This window comes from Rosa rugosa, chromosome 2 (genome assembly GCF_958449725.1).
Source record: "Rosa rugosa chromosome 2, drRosRugo1.1, whole genome shotgun sequence".
In the NCBI taxonomy this organism is placed as follows: domain Eukaryota; kingdom Viridiplantae; phylum Streptophyta; class Magnoliopsida; order Rosales; family Rosaceae; genus Rosa; species Rosa rugosa.
This window is the reverse complement of record NC_084821.1, coordinates 60560773-60576349: the sequence shown is the minus strand read 5'-3', so window position 1 is coordinate 60576349 and position 15577 is coordinate 60560773. Positions and strand designations below refer to the sequence as shown.

General features: G+C 35.7%; 3 protein-coding genes across 6 annotated transcripts; 2 read left to right on the top strand and 1 right to left on the bottom strand.

Annotated features, from left to right (window-relative positions):
• The first annotated feature begins 327 nt into the window (after positions 1-327).
• LOC133733022 (alpha-glucosidase-like) lies at positions 328-5095 on the top strand. The gene is made up of 5 exons (XM_062160629.1): positions 328-579; positions 1732-2393; positions 2877-3107; positions 3309-3955; positions 4095-5095. The coding sequence occupies exons 1-5, from the start codon at positions 347-349 to the stop codon at positions 4995-4997; spliced, it is 2676 nt and encodes an 891-aa protein (XP_062016613.1). The 5' UTR covers positions 328-346; the 3' UTR covers positions 4998-5095.
• Positions 5096-5688: 593 nt separating this feature from the next.
• LOC133728982 (uncharacterized) lies at positions 5689-10970 on the bottom strand. The gene is made up of 13 exons (XM_062156446.1): positions 10766-10970; positions 9621-10245; positions 9074-9258; positions 8835-8915; positions 8712-8753; positions 8563-8607; positions 8079-8165; positions 7806-7932; positions 7624-7704; positions 7220-7345; positions 6518-6582; positions 6200-6305; positions 5689-5929 (listed from the first exon to the last, which is right to left on the bottom strand). Exons 1-13 carry the CDS (start codon positions 10814-10816, stop codon positions 5829-5831), a joined length of 1722 nt encoding a protein of 573 aa, XP_062012430.1. The 5' UTR covers positions 10817-10970; the 3' UTR covers positions 5689-5828.
• A 150-nt stretch (positions 10971-11120) lies between these two features.
• On the top strand, positions 11121-15276 carry LOC133728983 (nicotinamide/nicotinic acid mononucleotide adenylyltransferase-like). Of its 4 annotated transcripts, none has more exons than XM_062156447.1 (10): positions 11122-11285; positions 11689-11752; positions 12076-12149; positions 12973-13058; positions 13281-13364; positions 13510-13594; positions 14037-14116; positions 14398-14499; positions 14904-14962; positions 15033-15276. In XM_062156447.1, exons 2-10 carry the CDS (start codon positions 11694-11696, stop codon positions 15133-15135), a joined length of 732 nt encoding a protein of 243 aa, XP_062012431.1. In that variant the 5' UTR covers positions 11122-11285; positions 11689-11693; the 3' UTR covers positions 15136-15276. The 4 variants fall into 4 exon arrangements, with proteins under 4 accessions (XP_062012433.1, XP_062012434.1, XP_062012431.1 ...); XM_062156448.1 differs by having other exon boundaries at positions 15023-15276; XM_062156449.1 differs by lacking the exon at positions 14398-14499 and having other exon boundaries at positions 11121-11285.
• The last annotated feature ends 301 nt before the right edge of the window (positions 15277-15577 follow it).

The window sequence follows — 15577 nt, the reverse complement described above, 5'->3', positions numbered from 1 at the left end:
TTTCTTGTACTTTTTGAGCTAAAAGTATTATACACATACTATACATAATTTTTATGTTTTTTTTTTTCATATTTTACACCTATTATTGAACAAAAATGAATACAAATTAATGTTTTAAAATTAAAAAAGTAATTAATCAATAATTAAAAATATTGTGCCAAACTTTTTGACGAATTATTTGATAAAATGTCCGAATAATACACGTACATATTTTACTAAATATGATATAAATGTATATTCCCATTTCTATCTTATTATCCATAAACTCCTCCGAATCCAAAATCTAGTATAAAAGCTTGCTTAAGGGTTCAATCAAATTATCCCAACTAGAAGAAATTCCACAACTATGGAAAGAAATAGTTCATATTATTATACAATTCATCATCTTCTACCATTATTCTTCTTCTTCTTCATTTCTCAGCTACATTGTTTAGTTGCAGAAGAACCAGTTGGGTATGGATATAAAGTTGAGTCTGTGAATTCTGATTCCTCTGGGAAGACATTGACGGCTAATCTTGGCCTGATCAATAGCTCCTCAATCTATGGACCTGACATCCCAAATCTAAAGCTTTATGCCAGGTACTGTAGCTTTATCCCAAATCTATGGCCTGATCAATAGCTCCTCAATCTTGGCCTTTCTGATGTTTGGTTTGTGCATGACTAGGAAAGTATGTAACATCAATTTTCCAATAATATCATTATTATCAAAACATAAACAATTAAAGATTCAAAAATTTCTTAGATAATTTGGTAATAACAACCATTAAAATAATTTTTAGAGTATGCAATTAATGCAGGGAAACGTGGGAAAATGAATCCCATGGGGTGTCTTTAGGAAGGGAAAACATCTGAGCCGTCCATAATAAGATAGGGTTGCATTCTAGATTAGAGTAAGTGGGTCATTCACTGGATGGGAAGTGATTTTAGTTTTAAAAAAAATCACATTTTTAAGAGATGTAATTATGAATGGCCAATATTACACATTTAGTATCTGCTCTGGTCTTTCCCTACTCACGTAAGTTATCATCAATAGACGTTGTATGAAAAAGTTTCAACTCGACCAAAGTCTTCTTAGCATTACTGTATTAATAGATCATTATTATTTTATTAAATAGGAAAAAAAATTACCAATGATCATTGAGTTATAACATGTTCGACACTTAACTCACTATATTTTTAAAAATCACTTAACTCATTCATTTTTAAATTGGTCTTTCACATAACTCACTGTGTTATATTTGAGAGTATATTTGTCTAAAAACTAAAAAATACATACTTAATTTGAACTTTTTTTACAATGAAGAAAAAAATGACATATTTTTTTTTATCTAAATTAAATTTTATTTTTTTAAAATTTTTTTCTATAGAAATTTTCAGAAACTGTAAAATGTAAGTTGAAGAAAAAAAATCTAATAACTTTAGAAAAAAAAAATTCAAGTTGAAAATGTATTTTTTGTGTTTAGACAAATATATCGTTAACTTTAATGATTTTTAATGAGAGATTTAACGACAATAAGTTAAATGTAAGATAATGGTGAATATGAATGAGTTTAGGGTTTAGAGTTTTAAAAATAATGAGTTAAGTGATATTTTTGAAAAATCAATGAGTTAAATGTCGAACAAGTCAAATATCAGTGACCATTAATAATCTTTTGTCCATTAAATATGTTAAACATGTGAGATGGTTAATGTTTTGAATCAATATTCACCAACATGTTCTATAATCAACAGCTATGAAACCAAAGAAAGACTAAGAATTCGAATAACAGACTCGAGTAACCAAAGATGGGAAATCCCACAAGACCTTCTCCCTCGACAGACTCCACAAACATCCCACCATTCGATCCCCGAAAACGATCTCATTTTCACCCTCCACACCACCACCCCGTTCGGCTTCACGGTCACCCGCCGCTTCTCCAATGATGTCGTATTCGACGCCACCCCAAACCCCTCCAACCCTTCCTCCATCCTCGTCTTCAAGGACCAGTACATCCAGCTTTCCTCCTCTCTCCCGGAAACTCGATCTTCCCTGTACGGTCTCGGTGAGCACACCAAAGCCTCCTTCAAGCTCCAATCCAATCAGACTCTAACACTCTGGACCGCCGACATTTTCAGCTCCATCCCCGACCTCAATCTCTATGGGTCCCACCCATTTTACATGGACGTGAGGTCACCGTCCGGTGATGGAAAAGTTACTGCAGGAACCACTCATGGAGTTTTGCTATTGAATAGTAATGGCATGGATGTAAATTACGACGGTGACAGGATTACATATAAAGTGATTGGCGGAGTTGTTGACTTGTATTTTTTTTCGGGTCCGACGCCGGAATTGGTGATGGAGCAGTACACGGAGTTCATTGGCCGACCTGCCCCGATGCCCTACTGGTCTTTTGGTAAGTAGTGAATTCTAAATTCTGCCTTAGTAATTTGTAAATTTCATTTTGGGGTCATATTAGTTTTCTATAGTCACATGAATCAATAGTGTGTATAATAAAAGAGTAATGCTAACCAACCATAATTTTTTTTATACTATGGTGTCAAATAGCGGTGTCTCAATGTGCGACACGTAGTCGAATTGTAATAGTTTCATGATATGAAAAACTAATTTGATCATTTTAGCCATAAAACATGATTTTTAGAAATTATTTCAAGTGATGGGTTGCAAAACTCTTGACCCGTTAGATTGAATGACATCTTTCGATGTGCTTAGTATTGCTTGAATGAACACCGTTAGATGTAAATACATAACAAATGAAATGAGTGTCCTCTTTACGTAATTTGACAAGCGCATGATGTCATCTCTCTGAGCATTAATCAAATGAAATTGAGGATACCAAGGGGTAAATCATTTACCGTTTGTTTCAATATTTTACCAGGATTCCACCAATGTAGATATAGTTACAAGGATGTTGCTGATCTTGAGGAGGTGGTTGCTGGTTATGCAAATGCTAGCATCCCTCTTGAAGGTATTTGGACAGACATTGACTACATGGATGCTTACAAGGATTTCACTCTTGATCCCATCAACTTTCCATTAAGTAAGATGCAGAACTTTACAAACACCCTTCACCAAAATGGTCAGAAATATGTGCCGATCTTGGACCCTGGTACGTCGCATTAGACAATAAATACATTTTTATTTTCCTTTGCATGCGCTTGTGAATTTTCTTGTTACACATGGAACTTAACATGTTATATATCAGACTTTCAATTTAGACCATTAAGATTACGGTTTAAGGCAACAGAGGATTGGTAGCACCGATTGATATTGCTAAATCTCTCTCTACCATATTGTTTGACTTTTATAGGTATTAGTATAAATGAGAGCTATGGAAGTTACATCAGAGGGAAGGAAGCAGATATATACATAAAACGTGATGGTATTCCTTACCAGGGACATGTATGGCCTGGTGATGTTAACTATCCTGATTTTGTACATCCACAAAGTGAACAATTTTGGGCTAATGAGATCAAACTATTTCAAGACCAACTAGCTTTTGATGGTCTTTGGCTTGATATGAATGAGCCATGCAATTTGATAACATCTGCTCCCACTCCATATTCTACACTAGATGATCCACCTTACAAAATCAATGATTCCGGAGTCCAGCGTCCGACCATTAATAAGACTGTTCCGGCATCAGCTCTACACTTTGGTAATATAACAGAGTATAATGTTCATAACCTATATGGGTTCTTGGAATCTAAAGCAACACACCAGGGGTTAATCAATGTCACTGGTAAGAGACCATTTATACTCACTAGATCAACCTTTGTAAGCTCTGGTAAGTACACAGCACACTGGACTGGAGACAATGCAGCAAGATGGAGTGACTTGGCATACACAATTCCAGGCATTTTGAATTTTGGACTCTTCGGAGTTCCGATGGTTGGAGCTGATATATGTGGATTCACTTTGAATACTACTGAAGAACTCTGCAGGCGATGGATCCAGGTAACTGAGCATGAGCCTTTAGTTTGAACACTTTCAGAAAAGTTTTACCACATTGTTTTAATTTAACTAAAACTTGAAATGTCGGCACTTCAGTTTTGCATATCCAATGTTACTAACTTATTTATCTGTCTATATGTAGCTAGGGGCCTTTTACCCGTTTGCAAGAGATCATTCAGATATATTTACAATCCGCCAAGAGCTCTATGTTTGGGATTCAGTTGCTGCATCAGCAAGGAAGGTGCTAGGCCTCCGTTACCGGTTGCTCCCCTTGTTCTACACATCAATGTATCAGGCACACAAAAAAGGGACCCCCATTGCAAGGCCCCTTTTCTTCTCGTTTCCTGAAGATACCAATACATACAACATCAATTCACAGTTCTTGATTGGTAAAGGTGTGATGGTGTCACCTGTGTTGCAGCAAGGAGCAAATTCAGTTTATGCATATTTTCCTGCTGGAAACTGGTTTGATCTCTTCAACTACTCGAGATCAGTGAGTGTAGACTCCGGAGAGTATGTTATGTTGGACGCACCGCCTGATCATATCAATGTACATGTCCGCGAAGGAAACATTTTGGCCTTGCAAGGAGAGGCCTTGACAACACAAGCAGCTCGGAAGACTGCATTCGAACTTTTGGTGGTCATTAGTAGTAGCGGAGAGAGCACCGGAGAAGTGTTCTTGGATGATGGAGAGGAAGTCGAAATGGGAGGAGAGGGAGGGAAGTGGAGTTTAGTGAAATTCTATTGTGGAGCAGCAAATGGAAGTGTATTTTTGAGCTCAAAAGTTGAAAATGGAGGATTTGCTTTGAGCCAAAAATGGATCATTGATAAAGTTACCTTCATTGGGTTGGAAAAAGTTGATGGATTAGAAGGGTTTGCAGTCAACTTTATTAAGGGAACAAATTTGAAAGGAATGTGGGATGTCAATGCCAACTTTCACGGTGATAAGCGTTTTGTCATGGTAAAAATTTCCAGCGTATCCATTCCTATAGGAAAAGAGTTTGAGTTGGAGCTTAGCCTAAAGCGTGACACCGGTGAAATTTGATTAGTTACACACCACTTAAATTTATGGCTTCCAAAACAAATATAAGAGACTTGTAATTTTACTTGATAGAATAAGTTTTGGAAGCAATGGCAAGAGAAAAGTTGCAACTTTGACCATGTATCCAAATTTTCTGACAAAATATTTGAAGGCAGAAGTATTAAAAGAGAAACTAATGCAGACAAAATTCAGACATAATTAAAAAAAAAATAGAATATCTATGTTTTCCGATGAAATTTTGTAGGTGATAAAAGAAAAGTTTAAAAAGGCGTGGGGCTGAGCCTCTCAGCTTGGCTGGGTTCCAAACCCCTTCAAAAAAAAAAAATTAAATAAATAAAAGTTTAAAAAAAAAAATAGATATCAACTTTTGACAACAAAATAGCGTCAGCAATAATTTTTTTTTTCTTTTTCTTTTCTTAGTGAAAATTAAATATCCATCTTTACTAGACAGTTGTTTGTTAAAAAATTCAATAGTAGAAAGTTAGGTCAAAATCCTTCCTCTAGAGAATGCCTTGATGTTACTTGTGAAACAAGCACAATCCTAACGGGAATTGAATTCCAGATCGACGTAGTCACTAGACGCTCATCTAACCTCACTTCATATGCAATTTTGACAAACTGAGATTGGTTTACAATTCGATCTGAATATCCAAATTTTTTTGTCCTAAAGCAGATTCATCATTCACCTCGAAGATACCTTTAAATGTGAGCAGGCCAGATTATATTATATATCTTACACAAATGTTTTTCTTCACAATTTGTATCGCCACTTTTCATTTATCACATACTCACGAAAAACTGTCTCTGCATAATTGTCTAGGTGATGAATTCAGATTAGCCTTTAGAATTCCCACCAAATTCTTCCAAGAGCCGCTCGATGGACTTTCTTGATATGATCTTGTCAATCTCAAATGCTTGCATCTGCTCTCCGAGACCTGCATGGGCACCATAAAGAAGTTTAGTTCAATCCTGAAATGGTAATGCAATTAAGAATAGAAACTTGGAAACTAAAACAGGTGCAATCAACAACAAACAGCCACTTGTAAGTTATGCATTTCAGACAATCATCATTCTAAGGTATGTGTTTCAGATTTACTCTTCCATGACTTACAACTTACAAGCAGGGCTATAATTTCAAATTTGCAATTTTGCTAAGCATCAGAAACTGAAGTTCATGTTCTGCAGAGTTTTGAAGCAATTCTAACCTGGCTTGGGGATAGCTTTCAGAGGTAGTTGGGAAGCACTTGAATTGAAGAAAGACAGCAGATTCCTCATGAGCTCCACTGATTGAGCAGACACTAGGATCTCTCTCTATAATAGACCAAAGTTATAGAGTGATGTGAGTCCACATCTACTAACAAGAAAAAATTATAGATGTGCTATTTGGAATATACATGGTTAGTGGGAGCCAAATGATTACTTGTTAATTATGCTCATTTAGCTTTTTTCCTGGGTAACATAAAGCTGCGTGATCATAATTCCTTAGCACAAGCATGAATATAAAAAAGAAGCATGTCTCTAACCTTGAAGTTCTTTTTCAAATCATAATACCCAGAAACAATCATGAGAAGACGAAGTTTCTCCACCTCTGAAATCAGAAAGAAAAATATTAAAAATTTAAAAAACAGGAACAGAACTACATTTAATTCTGTAGCTTGGAGTTTAGACAGGTGATAATGATCCATAAATAATTTGACGAGGTCATGACAACAGTAATCCTACCTGCACTGATAGGGGAAATCCACAAATTCTATGTGTCAGGCAATGAAATTTAAAAGCTACAGAAATATAATATATTTCAGCATGTATCCTGACACTTCTATTATAAGTCAAATAAAAAGAAGAAAATAACTGAAATGTGCTTGGACTAAAGCACAAGACATAGAATCTCCGAATTAGTACACATACGGTTCACCAAATATTAGTCCACAAACTGACTTGTAATTGATAGTAAATGCTTTTTGTTTCTTGGGAAACAAAATAACTTTATGCTTAATCGACAGTCTCTCAAACACTGATAAGGAATGGGTTTATTTCTCAGAAAAATGGAAAAACTATCTTATAAAAGTCAACATGATGCATGAAAAACATGAGACTACTTACAAGTAGGAAGCTCACTTAAAGTTGGGCAATACAAATACCAATGTTCTTGAGATAGTTCATCTTTCATCCAAGACGATACAATACCTAATCACGGTGATAACAATGAGATAAAGTACACTTACGTTGAAAATATTTGATTTCATGGACTGTAGAATCCTCATGATCAAGAAGTTCTGCAATTGACGTCCCAATAGAACTCATCCCAACATGTGATGCTGTCAATCTAGAACCAGTATTCTCCTGATTACCTGTTTCAACAATTTCCATGTTATTGGAATGGATGTGTTTATGATAGAAGAGGAACAAATCCTATGTCAAGGCATGATATATAGAATAACTAATTTACTAGATTGATGTCATTTGTTTGACTGATTTTTTATTGTGCGAGTTAGTCACCACATATGATTGTTCATACCAATTTATTGAACACTCAATCTTTGCAGTTAATAACAAAGCGTTATTGCAGGCATGACAAGAAATTTGTTGCACCATTAAGTAAAAACTCAAGGTTAGTTCGAGTTCATACCTACTCGTGTCCACTTTTTGAAATCCTTGCGCAATATATCAGCTACTTTGAGACCAGTTACATCATACATCTTGTATCTCACTGAAATCAAGAAAACAATAATATTAGTGAAAAAAAAAATTGAGTAAAAAAGTTAAACAGAAAGTATGTGCAAGTGGAGGAGTGGAGAACAAAGTACATACATAACTGGTAAAGACCATCGCATCCAAAGCGACCAGCACCATGGATTAGCATTGCAGCCATGTATTTATCTTTTATGGAACAATTAGAACTGCTCAAGTTTGCAGAATCTAAGAGGATGGCAGCTAACTGCAGGCAATCAGGAATTCCAGAGAAATATTTTTAATTTAAGGTAATGGAGGTGCAAGTAATCTCTAAACAATTAACCGATAGCATTTCATATCTTGAAATAACTACACATTGTATGGAAAGAGAAGGGGTAAAAAGGGAGCTACCAAAAATCTACTGAATCCATGTCCAGCCAAAATCTCAGGTGAAAGCAGCGCAAATTTCTCAGCGATAGGAGTACAGCATGAGCTGTCCTGTTTGGTATAACAAGACAATCAGCATACAATGGTAAGAAAAATAGGGATATGTAGGCATGCTTATGCATGTATACGCATTTGATTTGTATATAAATATGTAAAATGCATTCAACCACGTGAATAATTAAAAGTATATACAGTGACATATTAGTACCCCAAAAAGAGCCAAGTATTTAAACATGAAGAGAACAGAATATACTGTACAATCCACTATATTTGGCTCATGCAAATCGGTACAATAATTTCCAAATAGAAGCAACTAATTGCAAAAATCATTGGATCACAGCATTCCGACTTTAGTGCACAAATATTTTTCAATCCTTCATGGTAAAAGTAGGATAGAATAAGATATAAGCAAACAACTGATGGTGTACTAAAACTACTAAAATCATACCTCTCCTACAGTAACAGGGTCAACCCAGGGGTATACAGAGTCACCCTGTAAAATGAAAAGAAATCTTTAAATAGGCTGTTTTTAATTATTGAAGGTTCCTGGAAGATGTAAGATAAACTTAGTAAAGTAAACAGAATTCAACAAAGCACCTTTCCGCAATTGAAAATTTCAACTACTGCATCTTTCAATGCCTGTTTTAGGAAGACACAAATATCAATCATTTCCTGTGGTTAGGAATGCAAGTGTATCCAGATTTCAAGAGTTAATATTACCTCTTGCTTGGTTGGGAGCTTGTAGCCATTTAGTAGAACTAGTTTAAGACTCCCAAATAGATCATAATACGACAGATCGATCTGCTCAACATTCCATAATCAAGGGAAACATATAAGTTGAACAGGCAGGTTACAAATGACCAGACTTGCTTGCTCTTCAGCATTGATCTATCCAAGTGGAAGACCATAAAACACCATAATAGAACTTGACAAGCATTGCTGTAGTGAGTAGAACATACCTCATCTACAAAAATTAAGGACATGTGATCAATTTGACAAGAAGCAAGCAACCATTTGAGTTCGCTTTGAGAACTTATGTCTGACCTCTTCATGTTGATCACAGGCACCGTGCATAAATGGTCACTTTTATGTGTTTCATTCAGGTAGAAAGCATACATGATGGTTGAGGCAATGGATCCGACATCTGTAAATTATCACATGATGATTACAGGAACTCTGATATCAGTCACAGATTTGATGCGACATAGACCAAATGCACTGTGCATGCCTGACTAGATGAGCATAAACTTTGGACAATGGAGATCCTTAGAATTACAATTTGGTTAAAAGTATCAGTAGAAATGAAAGAATTTACTTGCACATGATAAGGATTTTTTCACCTATCCAGGGAACAGCACATAAATTCTCTTATACCATGAGTCTTAAAAGTTTATATGAGTGTATTGTAGTCTCCTCTTTTGTTTAGGAAAAGTTTTAAAGGCAATGATACAGAAATACCGAAGAAAATAGAAAATCTTGCAGATGACAACTAAAGATAGGCATTACCAGGAACATCTTGAGCTATTACAGCATGTAAGAATCTTCCCGGAACACCAGCATTAACTTCATCCTTTGTGACTTTCAGATACCGATTAAGCCTCTTAATGCTTGGACATGACTCAGAAATTTCGAACTGCGGCGAGTTGCCATTGTAAAATGAAGCTGCAGACTGAGGAAGTGGAACTGCAGACAGGTTTTCCTTCCTTCTATTCACATGAAACATTTTTTCAACAGTGGGACTTGTATTACTAGATACACTCTCACGCTGCTGATCATTTTCTTCAGTAGCCAAGTTAGAGCAAAACACAGTCTGAACATTTGTGAATTCAAAGGACTCAGCTTTACCATTCTCCGACCACTCAAAGTTCTTTTTTGGACTCAACTCAAAAGGGTTCTTCTTTATACTGAATGAAGAGGATTTTTCCTTTGGAGTAATTCGATCAAAGGGTTTTTCATTTGGACTGAACCGTTCAAACACATCTAATAAGGTATCTTGTGGCTGTTTATGACCAATATCTGACACAGACCGAGCAATGTTCCTGCTGGGACTCACATTAAAATCAAACGCCGGAGGAGGCCCATCGATCAGCCCATTAAAAAATGGATTCTTTCTTGCACGACTGTAAGTTTCCTGAAAATGCAATTGAGGCACAGTTTCAATACAATTCAACTGATTCAAAGAAAAGGGTAAGCAGAAAATTTGTCAAAGATTGAACCTTGGCACACTTTTCCAATACAATTCAAGGATCAAATGAAAAGAGTAAGCCGCAAGTGAGTTAATGATTCAACCTTGGCGCAATTTCAATACAATTCAACAATGAGATATAAAAGGGTAAGCAGCAAATGAGTTAAAGATTGAACCTTGGCACAACTTTCAATACAATTCAACAACGAAATGAAAAGGATAAGCAGCAAGTGAGTTAAAGTCTGAACCTCGGCACAGATTTATTACAATTCAACAATCAAATGAAAATGGTAAGCAGCAAATTCCAATTGAGTTGAAGATTGAGGCACAGCTTCAATACAATTAAATTATTAAATGAAAAGGGTAAGCAGAAAACGAGTTAAAGATTGAACCTTGGCACAGTATCAATACAATTCAACAAAGAAATGAAAAGGGTGAGCAGCAAAGTGAGTTAAAAGAGTGAAACCTTCTGAGGCTGAGCGACTGCTCTTGGTCTTGGGCTTGTTGGAGACCTCATGATGATGAAGATGAAGAGAAGAGAGCCCAATGCTAATGCAAAGGAACAGGCTTTGAAGGCATTGGAAGGCGGCAGAGTCCATGAGTAGAACAAGAGCACAAAAGGCCAGAGTGAGCTTTGTGATACCCGCCATGGTCTTAGCAAAGCCAGAGCAAAAGAGCATAGGAAAAAAAGTTCATTTCTTATTGGAACGAGTACCTATCAAAGTGTCAAACTTTTTTCACCTTGCCTCACCCTTTTAACTTTTACTCTTCTTCCAATAGGTAATAGATTAATATAAAAACACTTGGCTTTTCAAAACCGTGTCAGTTTTTCATTTCTTATTTCAAAGTCTCTTCTTACAATTTTACCAGTCTTGCTGCCGCGTCTACCGAGCTTGGAGCTTGGATAGCATCGCCGGGAGGATCAGAAGCTCAATCAGGTCCACGTAGCTAAAAGGAGAGACCTTTAGCTCTTCAATCTCAAAAGGGTATTGATTTTTCAGTTGGTTTTGCCAATTTTCTAATCTGGGTTTGGCTTATTTGCGTTTATTTTCAATTGGGTATGTTTGACTATGATTTGGTTGTATTCTTGTGAGTGCTTGATAATGCTGTGTTTGGTTGGTAGGGAAGTGTTAGAATTGGTGAGAAATTCTTGTTTTTCATTGTGTGGGTTTTCATACTGTAAAAATTTGATAGCTTGAGAATTAACAGGTTGCGCAAATAGAGAGGCTGTTAGAGACATAACACACCCAGTAGGGTTTTAGGAGTGTGCTGTAAAAATTTTGATAACTTTGAGAGTTAAGGGGGGCGACAATCACACTGGGGTTAACTCTTTCTGTGAAAACAAGGCATTACAGTTGTTTAATTTGTTCTTTTCATTAATTGTTCCAGGTGCCATGGATATCCCTCTGCCTCTTAGTAAATTGGCTATGCATCTGGTTAATCACGACGACAAGTAAGTATACCTTATCTGGTATTATATCACTGCTATGTGGTTTTGTTTGGTGCTATTGGAACGATTGGATATGTCGACTTTTGCAGAATGGATTTAGACAATTGCATAAACAACATAATGTTTTTGTTAATTTGTTTTTCTCTGTTTTGGTCACCAACTTAGCTACTCCTATTCCTATCTATCTTGAAGCTCAGTAGATTTTTACTTTGCAGCAGAAATGCGTTTGTTTGTGAATTTCCAATGATAGATGTTTTGGTTCATAAAATTTTCTTATAAGGTGTAATTTGCTGGAAAATTTGTTGACTCCCTCTCTACTCTATTAGGGACAAGAAATATGTAGTTCTAGTAGCAACCGGAAGTTTCAATCCTCCTACTTACATGCATTTACGAATGTTGGGTAAGTTTCTCCAGCACTATTATTATTATTTTTGCATTAACTGGAAGTTTCAATCCTTCTACTTACATGCATTTACAGATGTTGGTTAAGTTACACCTGCATTATTCTTATTATTATTATTTTTTGTTAGGTTATACTTGAGAAACTTTATTCTAAAGTGCTAAAATTGTCTTACTATATCATCATCATAGTGACATGATGCGGCAACTCAATCATGAAATCAGAGTAATAGACCAATATCATTTAAAACTGAAACTTTGTGGGCTTAGATGATATAATTTAGCTTCTGCTAATTTTTAGAGTTCTCACCGATGAGATAACTAGTAATGTCATCTTTCTCTTGGATAGGTTAAGGTTTTAGGGAAGCATATGTGATAAAGTAATCTGGGGTTCACATCCAAAACCAATTGGCAATGGATGGAGTGGCCCAAACCCTTATAAACTCATAGGCAAGGTCCCATTTTTCCCATGTGGGATGTATAATCTCAACAATATGTATTTCCTTGATATTTCATAGAACAAGAAATGGATCTCATTTTTAAAGTTAAGGACGGAATTGCAGGTATGCAGTAAACATGTTTGTTTTATGTCAGATATATAGTTTTTTAAAATGTAAAGAAGGCCCTGCTACAGTGAAGAGAATGAAATGCCTACTGTTTGTAAACTGTCTTATCAATGGCTCATTCCTATCATTTAGTGTTTGCAACTTTTGCTAAGTTGATGAGTGTCTTAAGTTAGTAGTCTTTCTACAACTTTTGGATCTCTCAACTTCCACTGAAATTACATGTCTGCTGTAATTTGATAATTTTTTTTTGGTGCACAGAACTGGCGAGAGACGCATTGAATTCTGAAGGCTTTTGTGTGATTGGAGGTTATATTTCACCTGTTAATGGTGCATACAACAAGAGGGTATGTAACCTTTAATAGTTTCTCTGTAGGCTTGAGTAGAAAGAGCTTGCGTAAGCACAATGGGTTACTTGGATGAGTTTGTTAATGCTTGCTGATGTTTGGTTACCTATTTCTGCCTTATAAAGTTTTGTAGCTAAGTGACTAAGTCATAAGATCAGGTACTCAAATAGTATGACATTCATTAACATGGTCTGCAAAGTACTCACTTGGTCTGCTATGCAGGGACTTATATCTGCTGAACATCGTATACAGTTGTGTCATCTAGCCTGCAAAAGTTCAGAGTTTGTAATGGTTGATCCGTGGGAGGTAACTCTCTCTCTCTCTCATGGTGCACTGTACAGGTCCTCCTGGACCTGGAATTTTGGGTCATGCTTTTGTTCTGCAGTACTTTCTATATCTTGCTATTCTGGCTTTGTACTTACGTATGTTAGTTTTTAAACCATTTTTACAGGCAAGACAAAGTACCTTCCAACGAAGTTTAACAGTACTGTCTAGAGTCAAGGGTTTCTTGTCTGAGTCTGGGCTGATACCCAGTGGTAAGGTTTGCAAAACTATGATCCGTTATTTGCTTCTAAGCGATTGAATTGATTAATTAGAATTTATCATCACATAGATTGTTCTTTTATATGTATGCATATAAACAGGAGTTCCAAGCACATGTGCATATTCTTGCCCAAAAGCAAAAGCTGTATGGCTATAATGTAATAGGAAATTTGTCGGGAAGCTATGCTACTTGAAAGTTGAAACCCTGTTTTTTAGATTGAGTTGTTTCCTGGACACTTGCTCGCTCACTATTAACATATAGTAGCTTATAAAGCTCAAATTCCATATATGCTCTAGGCTCTAGCACTTAATTTATCACATATTTCTTTAAGAACTTTGCTTAATCAATTTAATGCATGACTACTTTGAACCGGGTATACATATCTACTTCTTCATTAGAAGCATGACAATTTATTGTTGTCCTACTTTTGATAGAATCCCTGAAGTGCATGCTTGTTTGTGGTTCTGATCTACTCCACTCTTTTAGCATTCCTGGAGTTTGGATTCCAGACCAGGTATGTCTGTAATATAGTGGTATTGTTTAGTTTATTCTCATCTTCCTGTACTTACTCCGTTACCTCTTGTAGAGAATTTTTTTTATTAATTGAAAAGTGATTTTTACATCAAAAGGTGGTATATATAGGTGATTTGATCATTACTTCCAACAATTACACATGAGTTTAGTATTTGAAGTGGAAGTTAAAGTTATAGCGGGATAATGTTAACCATTTGACTTCATCCATTTCTGGTCAAAGCAGAACGTTATCTGCCATAACTCCTTGTCCTTGTTTATCAGGTCAGGGGCATATGTAGAGATTATGGTGTGGTTTGCATTCGCAGGGAGGGACAAGATGTTGACAAGATAATGTCAAATGATGATATTTTGAGGGAGAATAGGGTAACTCCATCTTTGATTTTCCAGTTTTCTGCTTGTATATTCTAAAAATTAATCTAAAAATTAATCAAACCCTCTCTCGGTGGTTTAAAACGCTGAGATTTGCTTAGCTGCACATTTTAGTTAACTATTAACTAAAACAATGTAATGAACCGGATGAAGTTTGCACCTGGGTCTTCTTGGGTCATGCAAATATATAGTCTGAATGATAAGATTAGGTTTCATCATGGTTTTGAAGTTTTCGGGATTTATGACCTTTTTCTTTGATTTTTTGTGAAATCTTTTAATGCCTGACAAAGTAAAACCTTTTGTTGCCTGAATAGTTTTGATTTAAACCATCTTTACAGTCAATTGCTTTGTGGTCCATTAATGCTTGTTAACTCTACTAAATGTCATCTTTATTACAGGGTAACATAAGAACTGTGGATGAGCTTGTACCAAACCAAATAAGTTCAACAAGAGTAAGGTAAGGCGATATGTTCGTTAACAAAACTATTAAGAGAAATTATGAACTGACGATTTACAGTGTAATTCAGGGATTGCATCTCAAGAGGATTGTCGATAAAATATCTGACTGCAGATGAAGTAATTGATTATATTAAAGAGCTGCATCTCTACTTGAACTCAAATGACAAATGACGATCATGATTTTTCATCAAAGTGCAGATGTTTATGAGATCATTGTGTAAAAATTAATAATCAATCGATTAATGGTACATATTTTTGACAATGGATTGTCCACTGTTAAAAGCATTCTGACTTTTCTACCACCGTTTTTTATCTTTCATTTTATTCACATTTATCCTTTCCCTTCAAATCTTGTACCAGTGCTGGCCACTGTTTCAAACTTTAGTCTAATTAGGTTGATAAGCTCTATTCCCCCACCAATCCCTTTACTAAAACCACTCTTGGTTAGCGAGACCTTTTTTTTTTTTTTTTTTTTTTTTTGGAAAAGTGGTTAGCAAGACATTGGTCTTGGACAATAAGTGGAAGACATAGACATGATTGACAACTGATCAATTCACAAAACTAAATCATTCTCAAAATCTCACTATCGGATTCATGATCTATGGAGTCAAAA